The sequence below is a fragment of the Ranitomeya imitator genome, chromosome 9 (genome assembly GCF_032444005.1).
Source record: "Ranitomeya imitator isolate aRanImi1 chromosome 9, aRanImi1.pri, whole genome shotgun sequence".
NCBI classification, from domain to species: Eukaryota; Metazoa; Chordata; class Amphibia; order Anura; family Dendrobatidae; genus Ranitomeya; species Ranitomeya imitator.
In genome coordinates this window covers 25757957-25774339 of record NC_091290.1, presented here as the reverse complement: position 1 = coordinate 25774339, position 16383 = coordinate 25757957, and the positions used below count along the sequence as shown (strand labels likewise).

Here is a 16383-nt window from a genome sequence, read left to right as displayed (position 1 = left end):
TATTGGAACTGGGGGGGGGGGGGTCCAATCGTCAGCACGGACGTCAGGGACTTTAATGCATCTTTCCTGGCTTATTACTATAAATGAGACCCTTTAGTTAAACGCCATCATCCAGAATAGATTCAGTCTCCTGGGAGGTTTAACAGGGTTAACCCCCCAAATCTGTTTTATAAGGAAATAGTATTTAAAAGACCTAAAACCTAAGACCACCCAAGGCTGATCGTCCATCCACCACAATGGGCGCACAATCCCCATCGTGCGGTCATTGATGGGTCTCAATTTACAGCGGCATCGCTAAAAATCTCAAAGTGTCAAATTCACGTTCTAGCCCTTCTCACAGCTTCTTTATGGCTTTGCCCCTATGACAACACTTCCTGCTTTTGATCTCTAACACCAAGGTATACTGGGCCTCACTATAGGTAAATGGACACGAAACAAAAGACCCAATTGGCTGCTGTGATGTCCTTTGACAAAACTGAAAATATTAAGACAGAAAGTGTTGTCATAGGCACAAAAACATCACAAGTTGCTAAATTTTAGGTGTGCACAAAATTGCATTTTTTTTTCCAATCATGTGAAATTCCACTGCTCTGATCCCTGGCGATCACCTGTGATCTGTTACAGAACCTGGCAGCAAGTGTTGAATTCCCCTGCAGCGCCATCACTGGATGGATAAAGTATTACACAGTGTCCACTCATCAATATGCTGTTCATGAAGAAAGAGGGCATGCGGGGTCCGACAGCGAGAGAGACGATCGATGGGGCCACCTCCACTAAAAGGAATGTGTTAGAGAATGACCTATTGTTTAAATCAGGTTTGGGGGTTTTGGTTTTTTTACATTAATGTTGGCCTTTTCTCCCCATATGAAAATCTAAAGAAAAGAAAAATTCAAAATCTTGCAATTTTTACCCTGACCACTAGGGCTATGCTAGTCTCACACTTCCTGTCCTAACAGGAAGTTTTCAGCAGTCTCGCTATCATCAGAGGCAGGATTACCATGACATAACACCTCTATATACAGCTGATAAAGCATCCACCATTCACAATAGGTGATGTCACAGCTCACCTCCTCCTGTACAATGACTGATAACACCTCTATATACAGTAGATAACACAGGATCAACCATTCACTATAGGTGATGTCACAGCTCACCTCCTCCTCCTGTACAATTACTGATAACACCTCTATATACAGTTATCTACTGGATCCACCATTCACAATAGGTGATGTGACAGCTCACCTTTTCCTACAATGACTGATATCACATATCACCTGCTCCCCCTCCCTTCACAATGACTTTCACAAGCTCATTAGATGCTTCAATACATAAGTTAAGACACTTTTCTGTTCATCGTGGCTTATATTCATGTAAATTTCCTGAAACAATTGGAAGTTAAGAGTATGAAAAAGCCCCAATGGCCGGAAAATTTAATTTCTAATTTATAAGTACAATATATTATATGAATGGGAGACCCCCAACCACTTTTTTTTTTTTTTTTTTTTTAAATAATTCCCTATTAAGAGTGTATCGGACAATGACGGCCCCTTTGGACAAACATTAGCAGGATGGATAGAACCTGAACACAGTATTGATCTTCCTCCCAGCATGCAATGCTACGGGTGCCCCCAAGTGTCAGCGCACATTTCTTCTGCCTCCCCTTCCCCAATGTTATTATTGCATTCATCCTGATACAATGTATCAAGTCTGATTCTAACAAACAAAAAAGGAAAATAAATGATGGCTTTTGCAGAAAATGTATAAGCAGAGCGGTCCTGCCCCGAGTAATAAACGAGATGCTGACGAGCGGAGAAAAATACATTCTGCTAAATGAAAGTCCTCGGAGCGCGATGGGAAATTACGCGTCAATAAATATGCATTTACTTGCTGGAAATAAGAACAAGCACTCTCTGACATTAAAAGTATTCGCGCATTAATCAGCGGCGTGTTTGGCGCTTGTCGTGGTGGGAGACATCGCTCGTACATCAACGACGACGATAAATGGCGAGGAGAGGTGAGATAAGTACTGGAGATTAATGGGCGCTAATGAGAAAGAAAAATTATTTCGCCGGGCGCTCGCATTCTCAAAAAACAAGAACATCTTTCTTATGTGCGACTCGTCCGCTCCACTGGTCACAATACAGATTTGTTTGGCGGCGGAGACAAGAAGAGGAGTCGAGATTACATTATGGCCGTCATGTCTTCATAGAGCGCGGACGTCCCCACGCGTGGCGGTAAAGAGGCGGCCGGTGATGGGAAATCTTACATGGGACCTTATGGAAGTCATCTTCAATCTGTAGCAAAACCGCAGGCGAAGGCTGTCAGGGCATGCTGAGAGTAGTAGTTCTATCACAGCTGGAGAGGTAGAAGACCAAAGCTTTATATCATCTTTGCTCATTCTAATGGACCTTGTGTATCAAGTCCTCACCATTGATAAAAGCAATTCAAAGACGAAACTCATACAGATATTTTCACTTATTGTCATGGATTTGGAAAAAAGAAAATCTGCTCCAAAATCCACATCTAAAACTCCTAATACTCTGATGCGGACTTTGGAGCAGAACAGCTTCAAAAATCTTTTAAAAAAAAAAAAAAAAAGTGAACAGTATTTTTTGTTGTTTTTTTCCCTCTTTTATATGGTTTTCAGTGCGGATTCCCCGGCCAAAATCCAGATCAAACCCCTTTTCCAACAAGCTTCCCTAGAATTTCATTGAGAAAAAGTTGTTTTCTTCCTCTCCATGTCCAGTCCATACACATCAGCAGCAGAAATCTCTTGTGTGTCCCGTTTGATACAATGTATCAGTGCAGATAGAATGTAACAGTCTGGGGTCTCAGCTATTAATCCCACAGTTAGAGGATTTTTGGGGGAGTAGATTTCCTGCAAAATTACCCTGAATAACTTCTTCAAAACTACTTTAAAAGTTTTTCTTTTTTTCTTTTTCCAAACAAATGAATAGAAACACTCATGTTATACGCACACAACATCTTTTCAGCTAACGCAAACCCGAGAAGTTTCTCACCCACAAGACTCTTCAGGTAACTGGAGATTTTCCTGAAACATCTTTTGTGTTGGTTTTTTTTTCGGGGGGGTACTTTACTAATTTTTTTTCTCACTCATTGAATAATTAATAAATCACTCAGTTTTTTTTTATTTTTGCTTGTTTTTTTAAGCAAAACTATGGAAACCGCTACAAAAAACATCAGAGCGTCTTTTGAGCTTTCCCGCCAGAAGAATAGACCGGTCACTTGTTTTAACATCTACTCAGTGAGCTGTTATAGAATTATGTGTGTTCATTCTTTGAAGTGTTTTCTGAAAAGTTTTTCAAGCAGTTTCCGCCTGAAAGTGACATTGTGTTGACGTTCATGTTCAGTCTTTTGAGAATGAATGTTAAAAAAAAACAAAAAAAAAAAAACTCCTGGTAGGAAAAAAAGTAAGGACAGCTCACTTATTATTTAAAGCGAATCCTAACGGAATCCGCAGAAACAAGTCCTTCTGTATTTTGGGTGCAGAATCCTTATTGCTCATCCCAGGATTTTCTGTCTGTTCAGCAGATATGACATCAATACTATTTACTAACTGAAGCTATTTACTAACTGAAGCCATTTACTATCTGAAGCTGCAAAAAAAGGCTGCAAAAAGGCTGCAAAAAAATAAAAAAAGCACAATACAAAAACCAGTTAAAGCAGTTTATGCAAGAAGAAGAAAAAAAAAAAAAAAAAAAAACATAACCTGTGTGAACATAGCCTTAGGCTGTGTTCAAACCTTGCAGTTGTGGGGCAGATCTTCACTGCAGTAAAGCTGCAATATTGTTGCAACGCTTTTAGAAACTAGCAGCAATCGCTGCATTTTCTGTTGCGGCAAAAAACAACCTGAAAAAAACCAAAGTGAATCTACCAGCAGTCTGAGCTCTTCGCACCGGCCGATCTTCGGTCTACATCCATACGTTTATCTTTCACGTTGATCTTCGCTGTTGCATATCGATCAGGTTCCCACCATTTATCCGAGCAGATTTTCGCTCCACACAACAAAGACTTGACAAATGTCATTACAGCGATGGTGGCGCGCGGCCCGGATCCCCCCGTCATCGCTTTACAAGCGGCACGTTTCTCTGTCATTTGCATAGATTAGAACCAATGAATAATCAGAATTCCGACAGAGCAGAAAGCGTCGCCAGGAAAACCCGTCCAGATTAATCACTGCCCGGGTTATAGCAGCGAGAAGCTGTTGCACTTCTCCTATATAACTGGTGGAGGCGCCGCTCAACAGGGTGGCCTGACAATTATTACTCCATCATAGAACATCTCAATGTGATCAACAGCAAAAGAAAACAACAAACTGCTCAGCAGTATCGAGAGTTATGTTACTGCATCACGTTGGATCCTGTGTTATCTACTATAGAGCTGCTATCAGTCATTGTACAGGAGGAGGAGGTGAGCTGTGACATCTATTGTGAATGGTGGATCCTGTGTTATCTACTGTATATAGAGGTGTTATCAGTCATTGTACAGGAGGAGGAGGTGAGCTGTGACATCACCTATTGTGAATGGTGGATCCTGTGTTATCTACTGTATATAGAGGTGTTATCAGTCATTGTACAGGAGGAGGAGGTGAGCTGTGACATCACCTATTGTGAATGGTGGATCCTGTGTTATCAGTCATTATACAGGAGGAGGTGAGCTGTGACATCATCTATGGTGAATGGTGGATCCTGTGTAATCAGTCACTGTACAGGAGGAGGTGAGCTGTGACATCAGCTATTGTGAATGGTGGATCCTGTATATAGAGGTGTTATCAGTCATTGTACAGGAGGAGGAGGTGAGCTGTGACATCACCTATTGTGAATGGTGGATCCTGTAATATCTACTGTATATAGAGGTGTTATCAGTCAGTGTGCAGGAGGAGGAGGTGGTGAGCTGTGACATCAGATATTGTGAATGGTGGATCCTGTATATAGAGATGTTATCAGTCATTGTACAGGAGTAAGAGGAGTTGAGCTGTGACCACCTATTGTGATTGGTGGATCCTCTGTTATCTACAGTATATAGCTGTTATTTGTCACTGTACAGGAGTAGGAGGAGGTGAGCTATGAAATCACATTGGGAATGGTGGATCCTATGTTATCTACTGTATACAGCAGATTTACCTATTGTAATCCTGCCTGTGATGATAATGAGATGGCTGAAAAGTCCTCTCTGCAAAACAGGAAGTATCACACTAATCTGAAGCTCAGTGGTCTCCGTTAAAGCAAGATTACACTTTTTTTAATTATATATTCGAGACTAGAGATGTTCAACTCAATATGCAGCTAATCAAATTAGTTTGCAGTTTCCGAAAAAGCATCAGAATCAGGTTAACCACTCTTATTTCTCGGTTTATTATTATGCCTCGTGACACATTCGCTTTTCAGGCCAGGACAAAAGATTTCGATTTCACTCATTTTACAAAGGGCAAAAGAAGAGACGTTGCTACAAGAATTTACAAAACTGTAAAAATCTCAGATCCTGTCAGGACACGCGGACAACGTTACCTGACGGGGAATGTGAAAAAAAGAAAAACTGCCCGGAGGCCTCAGCGACAGGTTGTCAGGACTAAAGCAATAGGTCATGAAGAAAAGACTAAAACCATAAAGCTGAGGAGTGGAATTATCATAGCAACTAATGGGGATAGGAAGGGACGGAAAGGAGAATATTCCCATTCACTGACAGCAAGCAGAGCTGGGGAGGAACTGAAACACACAGAATATTAGGGACCTGCAGATTATTTACTTACTAAATTCTGGAAGAAAATGTTAGAACAATGTAACCCCTGCACCGCCGGTCGCACCGCCGCCCCCAGGTTCCTATTCTTGTCCTGACCTTAGCCAATTATCTGCCCCATTCAGACACATTGGGGTTCGTTATCCCAGATACCCCCCACCAATCAGAACGCGGCTGTTTCTCTGGTAACGACTCTGCAGATAATTAGGATTCTCTCCAAGCAGTGAAACAAATATCACGACGTCAAATAACCCAGAAATAAAAGAAAATCATCATCTCCTCCGTGTCCGGTGCTCGGCCCATAAATACCAGCTGTGAAAATATCATTCCGTCCCGCGCTCGTCCTCAAATATTTACTCATCTTCCCAGACTCGAAATAGCGCAGTCCCAGAACCGGCGCCGACCCACTGCAACAACCAGATCACCAACACTCAAGACCATCAGCCAGGAAACCACAACTCCCAGCAATTTTATTTTTTGTGGCAAAATGAATTACGCTTTTGCGCCATTTTCCGCTTTGGACTTTTTTTTTTCTAAATCAGTCTGGTTTTTCTTTGGCGCAGTTGAAAAGTAACGGGCGACCAAGACCCCGAAAATAATACAAAGTTTGTTAAAAAGTTGCAGAACTTTTCGTTATACAATTAGCAGGACCTCTATAAACGCATCACCCTCCCTGTGTGACCAGGTGACCCCCGGGGATTATTAGGAGGGTGCGGCAGAGGGGTCACCGTCGGTGAGGATAAACCTGTGGCACCAGGTGACGGATACAGCCTTGTAGAGACCGGTATACAGCAGTAATACAGGGGGAAGGGGATACAGACAACATAATGTACAGAAGGTGGGAAATGCCTGTATACGGCCTGTACACTACAGAACACGTATATACAGGTAAGAAGCAGTAGACGGCTCCGCTGCTCTGCGCCTACAGTGCGCTGCTACAGAGACGGATACAGTAACCAGTGCGATCTGCAGCGCGGCCGCTCGTCTGTGCCAACAAGTAACTGTGTGGGGTTATATACAGGTAGATGGAGGTGGTATATGCAGGTAGGGGATAGCACAGCGCACATACATTAGGGTCCATACCTTGGATGTGCTGATGGATACAGGCAGGTGCAGTGTACACAGTATATACTCCGGTCGGTACCTTGGATGTGCTGGTTGATGACGGTATATACAGGTAGGTGCAGAATATAGAGGTAGTAGGCGGTATATATATGCAGGTGCAGTATATAGAGGTAGTAGACGGTATATACAGGCAGGTGCAGTGTATACAGGTAGTAGGCAATATATACAGGCAGGTGCAGTGTACACAGTATATACTCCGGTCGGTACCTTGGATGTGCTGGTTGATGACGGTATATACAGGTAGGTGCAGAATATAGAGGTAGTAGGCGGTATATATATGCAGGTGCAGTATATAGAGGTAGTAGACGGTATATACAGGCAGGTGCAGTGTATACAGGTAGTAGGCAATATATACAGGCAGGTGCAGTGTACACAGTATATACTCCGGTCGGTACCTTGGATGTGCTGGTTGATGATGGTATATACAGGTAGGTGCAGTATATAGAGGCAGGTGCAGTGTATAAAAGTAGTAGGCAGCATTTACAGGTAGGTGCAGTATATAGAGGTAGTAGGCGGTATATAGAGGCAGTAGGCAGTGTACACAGTATATAGAGGTAGTAGGCGGTATATAGAGGTATATACAGTGTACACAGTATATACTCCGGTCGGTACCTTGGATGTGCTGGTTGATGGCAGTATATAGAGGTAGTAGGCGGTATATACAGGCAGGTGCAGTATATAGAGGTATATAACGTGTGCACAGTATATACTCTGGTCTGTACCTTGGATGTGCTGGTTGATGGCAGTATATAGGTATATAGAGGTAGTAGGTAGGATATACAGGTAGGTGCAGTATATAGAGGTATATACCGTGTACACAGTATATACTCCGGTCTGTACCTTGGATGTGCTGGTTGATGGCAGTATATAGGTATATAGAGGTAGTAGGTGGTATATACAGGCAGGTGCAGTATATAGAGGTAGTAGGCGGTATATACAGGCAGGTGCAGTATATAGAGGTAGTAGGCGGTATATACAGGCAGGTGCAGTGTACACAGTATATACAGGTAGTATGCAGTATATAGAGGCAGTAGGCAGTGTACACAGTATACATAGGTAGTAGGCGGTATATGCAGGCAGGTGCAGTGTATAGAGGTAGTATATAGAGGTATATACCGTGTACACAGTATATACTCCAGTCTGCACCTTGGATGTGCTGGTTGATGGCAGTATATAGGTATATAGAGGTAATAGGTAGTATATACAGGTAGGTGCAGTATATAGAGGTATATACAGTGTACACAGTATATACTCCGGTCTGTACCTTGGATGTGCTGGTTGATGGCAGTATATAGGTATATAGAGGTAGTAGGCAGTATATAGAGGCAGTAGGCAGCGTACACAGTATATAGAGGTAGTAGGCAGTATATATAGAGGCAGGTGCAGTGTACACAGTATATACTCCGGTCGGTACCTTGGATGTGCTGGTTGATGATGGTATATACAGGTAGGTGCAGAATATAGAGGTAGTAGGCGGTATATATATGCAGGTGCAGTATATAGAGGTAGTAGACGGTATATACAGGCAGGTGCAGTGTATACAGGTAGTAGGCAATATATACAGGCAGGTGCAGTGTACACAGTATATACTCCGGTCGGTACCTTGGATGTGCTGGTTGATGATGGTATATACAGGTAGGTGCAGTATATAGAGGCAGGTGCAGTGTATAAAAGTAGTAGGCAGCATTTACAGGTAGGTGCAGTATATAGAGGTAGTAGGCGGTATATAGAGGCAGTAGGCAGTGTACACAGTATATAGAGGTAGTAGGCGGTATATAGAGGTATATACAGTGTACACAGTATATACTCCGGTCGGTACCTTGGATGTGCTGGTTGATGGCAGTATATAGAGGTAGTAGGCGGTATATACAGGCAGGTGCAGTATATAGAGGTATATAACGTGTGCACAGTATATACTCTGTATACAGATGATCAGGTTTTTAAATACATCAGATAGGGATTGCATACACTAGTTAGGACTGCTCTGATAAGGGTATACCGTGAAGATTGGTAGAGCAGCTTAGTATACATTTTTTGCAAAAAACGTATCAACCAAATACCCTGTTTTTTACATCTTTTACTAGCACTTGCAGATTACTGCAATTTTTTTCAAACTGAGTGTTTTTGGTTTTACTATTCTCTTTTGTGTCTTCAGGTTTCTTGGTGGTGTGTGAACATGATTCTACAGACTTGTTCACTGTGCAAGTAGCCCATGTGTTCCAGTATATAGAGGCAGTAGGCAGTGTACACAGTATACATAGGTAGTAGGCGGTATATGCAGGCAGGTGCAGTGTATAGAGGTAGTATATAGAGGTATATACCGTGTACACAGTATATACTCCAGTCTGCACCTTGGATGTGCTGGTTGATGGCAGTATATAGGTATATAGAGGTAGTAGGTAGTATATACAGGTAGGTGCAGTATATAGAGGTATATACAGTGTACACAGTATATACTCCGGTCTGTACCTTGGATGTGCTGGTTGATGGCAGTATATAGGTATATAGAGGTAGTAGGCAGTATATAGAGGCAGTAGGCAGCGTACACAGTATATAGAGGTAGTAGGCAGTATATATAGAGGCAGGTGCAGTGTACACAGTATATACTCTGGTCTGTACCTTGGATTTGCTGGTTGATGGCAGTATATAGAGGTAGTAGGCGGTATATACAGGCAGGTGCAGTATATACAGGTAGTAGGCGGTATATACAGGCAGGTGCAGTATATAGAGGTAGTAGGCGGTGTATAGAGGTATATACAGTGTACACAGTATATACTCCGGTCTGTACCTTGGATGTGCTGGTTTATTGCAGTATATACAGGTAGTAGGCAGTATATGGAGGCAGTAGGCAGTGTACACAGTATATAGAGGTAGTGTATAGAGGGTATATACCGAGTACACAGTATATACTCCGGTCTGTACCTTGGATGTGCTGGTTGATTGCAGTATATACAGGTAGTAGGCAGTATATAGAGGCAGTAGGCAGTGTACACAGTATATAGAGGTAGTAGGTGGTGTATAGAGATATATACAGTGTACACAGTATATAGTCCGGTCTGTACCTTGGATGTGCTGGTTGATGGCAGTATATAGAGGTAGTAGGCGGTATATAGAGGTAGTAGGCGGTATATAGAGGTAGTAGGCGGTATATAGAGGCAGGTGCAGTATATACAGGTAGTAGGCGGTATATACAGGCAGGTGCAGTATATAGAGGTAGTAGGCAGTATATAGAGGGTATATACCGAGTACACAGTATATACTCCGGTCTGTACCTTGGATGTGCTGGTTGATTGCAGTATATACAGGTAGTAGGCAGTATATGGAGGCAGTGTACACATTATATAGAGGTAGTATATAGAGGGTATATACCGAGTACACAGTATATACTCCGGTCTGTACCTTGGATGTGCTGGTTGATGGCAGTATATACAGGTAGTAGGCAGTATATGGAGGCAGTAGGCAGTGTACACAGTATATAGAGGTAGTATATAGAGGATATATACAGTGTACACAGTATATACTCCGGTCTGTACCTTGGATGTGCTGGTTGATGGCAGTATATAGAGGTAGTAGGTGGTATATAGAGGTAGTAGGCAGTATATAGAGGTAGTAGGCAGTATATAGAGGGTATATACCGTGTACACAGTATATACTCCGGTCTGTACCTTGGATGTGCTGGTTGATGGCAGTATAGAGAGGTAGTAGGCGGTATATAGAGTTAGCAGGCGGTATATACAGGCAGGTGCAGTATACAGAGGTAGTAGGCGGTATATAGAGGTAGTAGGCGGTATATACAGGCAGGTGCAGTATATACAGGTAGTATATAGAGGTATATACCGTGTACACAGTATATACTCCGGTCTGTACCTTGGATGTGCTGGTTGATGGCAGTATATAGAGGTAGTAGGTGGTATATAGAGGTAGTAGGCGGTATATAGAGGTAGTAGGCAGTATATAGAGGGTATATACCGTGTACACAGTATATACTCCGGTCTGTACCTTGGATGTGCTGGTTGATGGCAGTATATAGAGGTAGTAGGCGGTATATAGAGGTAGTAGGCGGTATATAGAGGTAGTAGGCGGTATATACAGGCAGGTGCAGTATATACAGGTAGTATATAGAGGTATATACCGTGTACACAGTATATACTCCGGTCTGTACCTTGGATGTGCTGGTTGATGGCGGTATATAGAGGTAGTAGGCGGTATATAGAGGTAGTAGGCGGTATATAGAGGTAGTAGGCGGTATATAGAGGTAGTAGGCGGTATATAGAGGTAGTAGGCGGTATAGAGAGGTAGTAGGCGGTATATAGAGTTAGCAGGCGGTATATACAGGCAGGTGCAGTATACAGAGGTAGTAGGCGGTATATAGAGGCAGTAGGCGGTATATAGAGGTAGTAGGCGGTATATACAGGCAGGTGCAGTATATACATGTAGTATATAGAGGGTATATACCGTGTACACAGTATATACTCCGGTCTGTACCTTGGATGTGCTGGTTGATGACGCTTTCCAGCCGCTCCAGGCGCTCGATGATCCTCAGGGTGTCCCCGGCTTTGTCCTCGGGGGGCTCCATCTTCGGGCGCTCCGGGGGCTCCTGTACCCGCACGTAGAGGCCGGCCATGTAGTTGGTGACCCAGCCCACATAGAGCAGGCACAGCAGGTTACTCATGCCGCTCAGGATGACGCAGGTGGACACGAGCGGTTTGGTTTTCCGTGTACACAGCATCCTCGGTTGCCTCCATAGAGCGGGGCTGAGGGTCCCGGCGACCACAGAGTACGGGGGCTGTTAGGGCAGCGGGGGTCCCGGGAGCAGCGCGAACTCTCCGCCGCTTCTCATCACACTGAGCGGGCAGCAGCTTCCAGGAGAGGAGTCCGGCCACAGCGGGCACCATGTGACAGCCCGCCCGGCCAATCACTGCTTCAGTGTCCGGATACCTGTCCAATCAAAAGCGAGAGGGGCGGAGCTACAATCGGAGATTAAACCTGCTTCTCTCTCCGCACATTCCTGTGCTGAGCGCTGCGCGGATAAACTACGGGAGTGTGAGGAGAAAGTGTGAGGAGAGTGTGTGTGAGGAGAAAGTGTGAGGAGAAAGTGTGTGAGTGAGGAGAGTGTGAGGAGTGTGTGAGGAGAAAGTGTGAGGAGAAAGTGTGTGAGGAGAAAGTGTGAGGAGAAAGTGTGTGAGGGGAGAGTGTGAGGAGAAAGTGTGAGGAGAAAGTGTGTGAGGGGAGAGTGTGAGGAGAAAGTGTGAGGAGTGTGTGAGGGGAGAGTGTGAGGAGAAAGTGTGAGTGAGGGGAGTGTGTGAGGAGAGAGTGTGAGGAGAAAGTGTGTGAGGGGAGAGTGTGAGGAGGGAGTGTGTGTGAGTGAGTGAGGAGAGAGTGTGTGAAGGGAGAGTGTGAGGAGGGAGTGTGTGAGGGGAGAGTGTGAGGAGGGAGTGTGTGTGAGTGAGTGAGGAGAGAGTGTGTGAAGGGAGAGTGTGAGGAGGGAGTGTGTGTGAGGAGAGACTGTGAGTGAGGAGAGTGTGTGTGAGGAGAGTGTGAGGAGTGAGTGTGTGTGAGGAGAGTGTGAGTGAGGAGAGACTGTGAGTGAGGAGAGAGTGTGTGTGTAAGGAGAGAGTGTGAGTGAGGAGAGTGTGAGCGAGGAGACTGAGTGAGGAGAGAGTGTGCGTGTAAGGAGTGAGTGTGAGTGAGGAGAGTGAGTGAGGAGACTGAGTGAGGAGATAGTGTGTGTGTAAGGAGAGAGTGTGAGTGAGGAGACTGAGTGAGGAGAGAGAGTGTGAGTGAGGAGAGTGTGAGTGAGGAGAGAGTGTGTGAGTGAGGAGAGAGTGTGTGTGTAAGGAGAGAGTGTGAGTGAGGAGAGTGTGAGTGAGGAGACTGAGTGAGGAGAGAGTGTGTGTAAGGAGAGAGTGTGAGTGAGGAGAGACTGTGAGTGAGCAGAGAGTGTGTGTAAGGAGAGAGTGTGAGTGAGGAGAGTGTGTGAGGGAGGAGAGAGTGTGAGTGAGGAGAGTGTGTGTGAGGAGAGAGTGTGTGAGGCGAGTCTGAGTGAGGAGAGGGTGTGAGGAGAGTGTGAGTGAGGAGAGTGAGTGTGTGTGAGGAGAGAGTGTGAGTGAGGAGAGTGTGTGTGAGTGAGGAGAGTGTGTGAGTGAGGAGAGTGGATGAGAGTGTGTGAGTGAGGAGAGAGTGTGAGTGAGGAGAGTGTGTGAGTGAGGAGAGTGTGTGAGTGAGGAGAGTGTGTGTGAGGAGAGTGTGTGTGTGAGGAGAGAGTGTGAGGAGTGTGTGAGTGAGGAGAGTGTGTGTGAGGAGAGTGTGTGTGAGGAGAGTGTGTGTGAGGAGAGAGTGTGAGTGAGAAGTCTCTCTCTCTCTCTCTCTCTCTCTCTCTCTCTCTCTCTCTCTCTCGTAGCCTTGATTGCAACTCGGTGACGCGCCCTAATAGTGGAGGAGAACCCCAGCAGATGACTGCACTGTTACTGAAAATAATCTCTATATAAAGACCAATATGGATATTACCGCCATATGGTCAGTGGTAGATACCAGCCCTACAGAGCATATAAGAGATCACAGCACAGTTACAGATAATGACTTACCGATGATGGAATCGTTCATTTTTTCCGTCTTTTCCATCTGGCCCAGACAGACATGACAACTTCTTCCAGCCAGGACTCGTCTGCAGAGAATACAACAAAGACACATTTCACTTCTCATATTCCAGCCCCATCACCATCTATTACATAGTAACATAGTAACATAGTAACATAGTTAGTAAGGCCGAAAAAAGACATTTGTCCATCCAGTTCAGCCTATATTCCATCATAATAAATCCCCAGATCTACGTCCTTCTACAGAACCTAATAATTGTATGATACAATATTGTTCTGCTCCAGGAAGACATCCAGGCCTCTCTTGAACCCCTCGACTGAGTTCGCCATCACCACCTCCTCAGGCAAGCAATTCCAGATTCTCACTGCCCTAACAGTAAAGAATCCTCTTCTATGTTGGTGGAAAAACCTTCTCTCCTCCAGACGCAAAGAATGCCCCCTTGTGCCCGTCACCTTCCTTGGTATCTATTCCCAACCTACACAAACTCCTCATCCTTCTGATACCCCAATACTGAGCTGCTGACGTATGTGTCCCTATTACTGCACCTGACACCCCAAAACTGAGCCGCTGCTGCCGTATGTGTCCCTATTACTGCACCTGATACCCCAATACTGAGCCGCTGCTGCCGTATGTGTCCCTATTACTGCACCTGATACCCCAATACTGAGCCGCTGCTGCCGTATGTGTCCCTATTACTGCACCTGATACCCCAATACTGAGCCGCTGCTGCCGTATGTGTACCTATTACTGCACCTGATACCCCAATACTGAGCCGCTGCTGCCGTATGTGTCCCTATTACTGCCCCTGATACCCCAATATTGAGCCGCTGCTGCCGTATGTGACCCTATTACTGGCCCTGATACCCCAATACTGAGCCGCTGCTGCCGCTTGTGTCCCTATTACTGGCCCTGATACCCCAATACTGAGCCGCTGCTGCCGTATGTGTACCTATTACTGCACCTGATACCCCAATACTGAGCCGCTGCTGCCGTATGTGTCCCTATTACTGCCCCTGATACCCCAATATTGAGCCGCTGCTGCCGTATGTGACCCTATTACTGGCCCTGATACCCCAATACTGAGCCGCTGCTGCCGCTTGTGTCCCTATTACTGGCCCTGATACCCCAATACTGAGCCGCTGCTGCCGCTTGTGTTCCTATTACTGCACCTGATACCCCAATACTGAGCCGCTGCTGCCGTATGTGTCCCTATTACTGCACCTGACACCCCAATACTGAGCCGCTGCTGCCGTATGTGTCCCTATTACTGCACCTGATACCCCAATACTGAGCCGCTGCTGCCGTATCTGTCCCTATTACTGCCCCTGATACCCCAATACTGAGCCGCTGCTGCCGTATGTGTCCCTATTACTGCCCCTGATACCCCAATACTGAGCCGCTGCTGCCGTATGTGTCCTTATTACTGCACCTGCTACCCCAATACTGAGCTGCTGCTGCCGTATGTGACACTATTACTGCCCCTGATACCCCAATACTGAGCCGCTGCTGCCATATGTGACCCTATTACTGCCCCTGCTGTGTGGTTCTCTGTGCCCTCTAAATTCTAAAGCACCCCTCTATAAGTATAGTAATGCCGGGTGCAAGTGCCCTAGAAAACAGTACCCATAGTTTGCCCCTAGAAACTAATAATGCCCTATGTGCCCCTTTGATAGCCACAGTAACCTGAGTTCCCCTATAACAATAAGTGCCCACTTTACATTTAATAAAGTCCCGAGTCTCCCCCTGTACAGCTCCCCTATACACAGCATGATGCTCTCTTATACACAGTATAATGCACCCACACAGTATACTGACTCCTTAGTAGCCCACAAACTGGTGGCTCCAACAATGTATAATGACCCCCACACTGTAATCTCCATACTGTATGATGGCCCCCTAGATAGCCTCCATGTACTGTAGCATAATGCACCAAATAGTCCACAATATAGTATAATGCACTCCCCATAGGCAGACTCTATAGCATACGGCAGCCCCCATAGGCAGACTCTGTAATAGGGCAGCACCGTCATATAGGCAGACCCTGTAATAAGGCAGCCCCCATAGTCAGACCCTGTAATAAGGAAGCACCCCTGTAGGCAGACCCTGTAATAAGGCGGCAGACCCTGTAATAAGGCAGCATCCCCATAGTCAGACTCTGTAATAAGGCAGCCCCCATAGTCAGACCCTGTAATAAGGAAGCACCCCTATAGGCAGACCCTGTAATAAGGCGGCAGACCCTGTAATAAGGCAGCACCCCCATAGTCAGACTCTGTAATAAGGCAGCCCCCATAGTCAGACCCTGTAATAAGGCAGCACCCCTATAGGCAGACCCTGTAATAAGGCAGCACCCCTATAGGCAGACCCGGTAATGAGGCAGCACCCCTATAGGCAGACCCTGTAATGAGGCAGCACCCCCATAGGCAGACCCTGTAATAAGGCAGCAGCACCCATTAAAAAATAAATAAATACTCACCTCTCTTCATCCTGGTTCCTGCGCTGCTCCCGCTGATCTCCTGACAGCAGGCGCCGGGCAGTGACGTCATCGCGCCCGCGTCAGTGTCAGTGACGTCAGACACCGACACTGACAAGTGGATGATGGGAGAAGGAGCGCAGTGCTCCTTCTCCCATCAATGCGATCAGCTGTATCGGCTAAATGCCTGTACAGTTGATGTTCTGATGACGGCGGGTGCCCACTGCTGGCACCAGGCCCCCCACCTGCTCAGGGGCCCCATAGCGGCAGAGCAGGGAGATCGATTCTCCCTGCTCTGCTACAGAATGTAACTGTATCGGCGCGCTGCAGTCAATACAATGGTGACATCAACAAGTATTAACCTCACTTGCCACAGCTACAGGGCAAGTGGTAAGAGCCAGGCAAAGCGCCAGCATAGGTGTATGTAATAGATG

At 45.6% G+C, this 16383-nt stretch overlaps 1 protein-coding gene across 1 annotated transcript in view; it reads right to left on the bottom strand.

Moving 5' to 3' along the window:
• The window catches only part of GALNT18 (polypeptide N-acetylgalactosaminyltransferase 18), a 255237-nt gene extending 243422 nt beyond the window's left edge, over window positions 1-11815 (bottom strand). The window contains exon 1 of the mRNA XM_069739538.1: window positions 11368-11815. Within this exon, the coding sequence (XP_069595639.1) occupies window positions 11368-11611 (244 nt within the window). The 5' untranslated portion in view covers window positions 11612-11815. The remainder of the gene's footprint in view (window positions 1-11367) is intronic.
• Between the last annotated feature and the right edge of the window lie 4568 nt (window positions 11816-16383).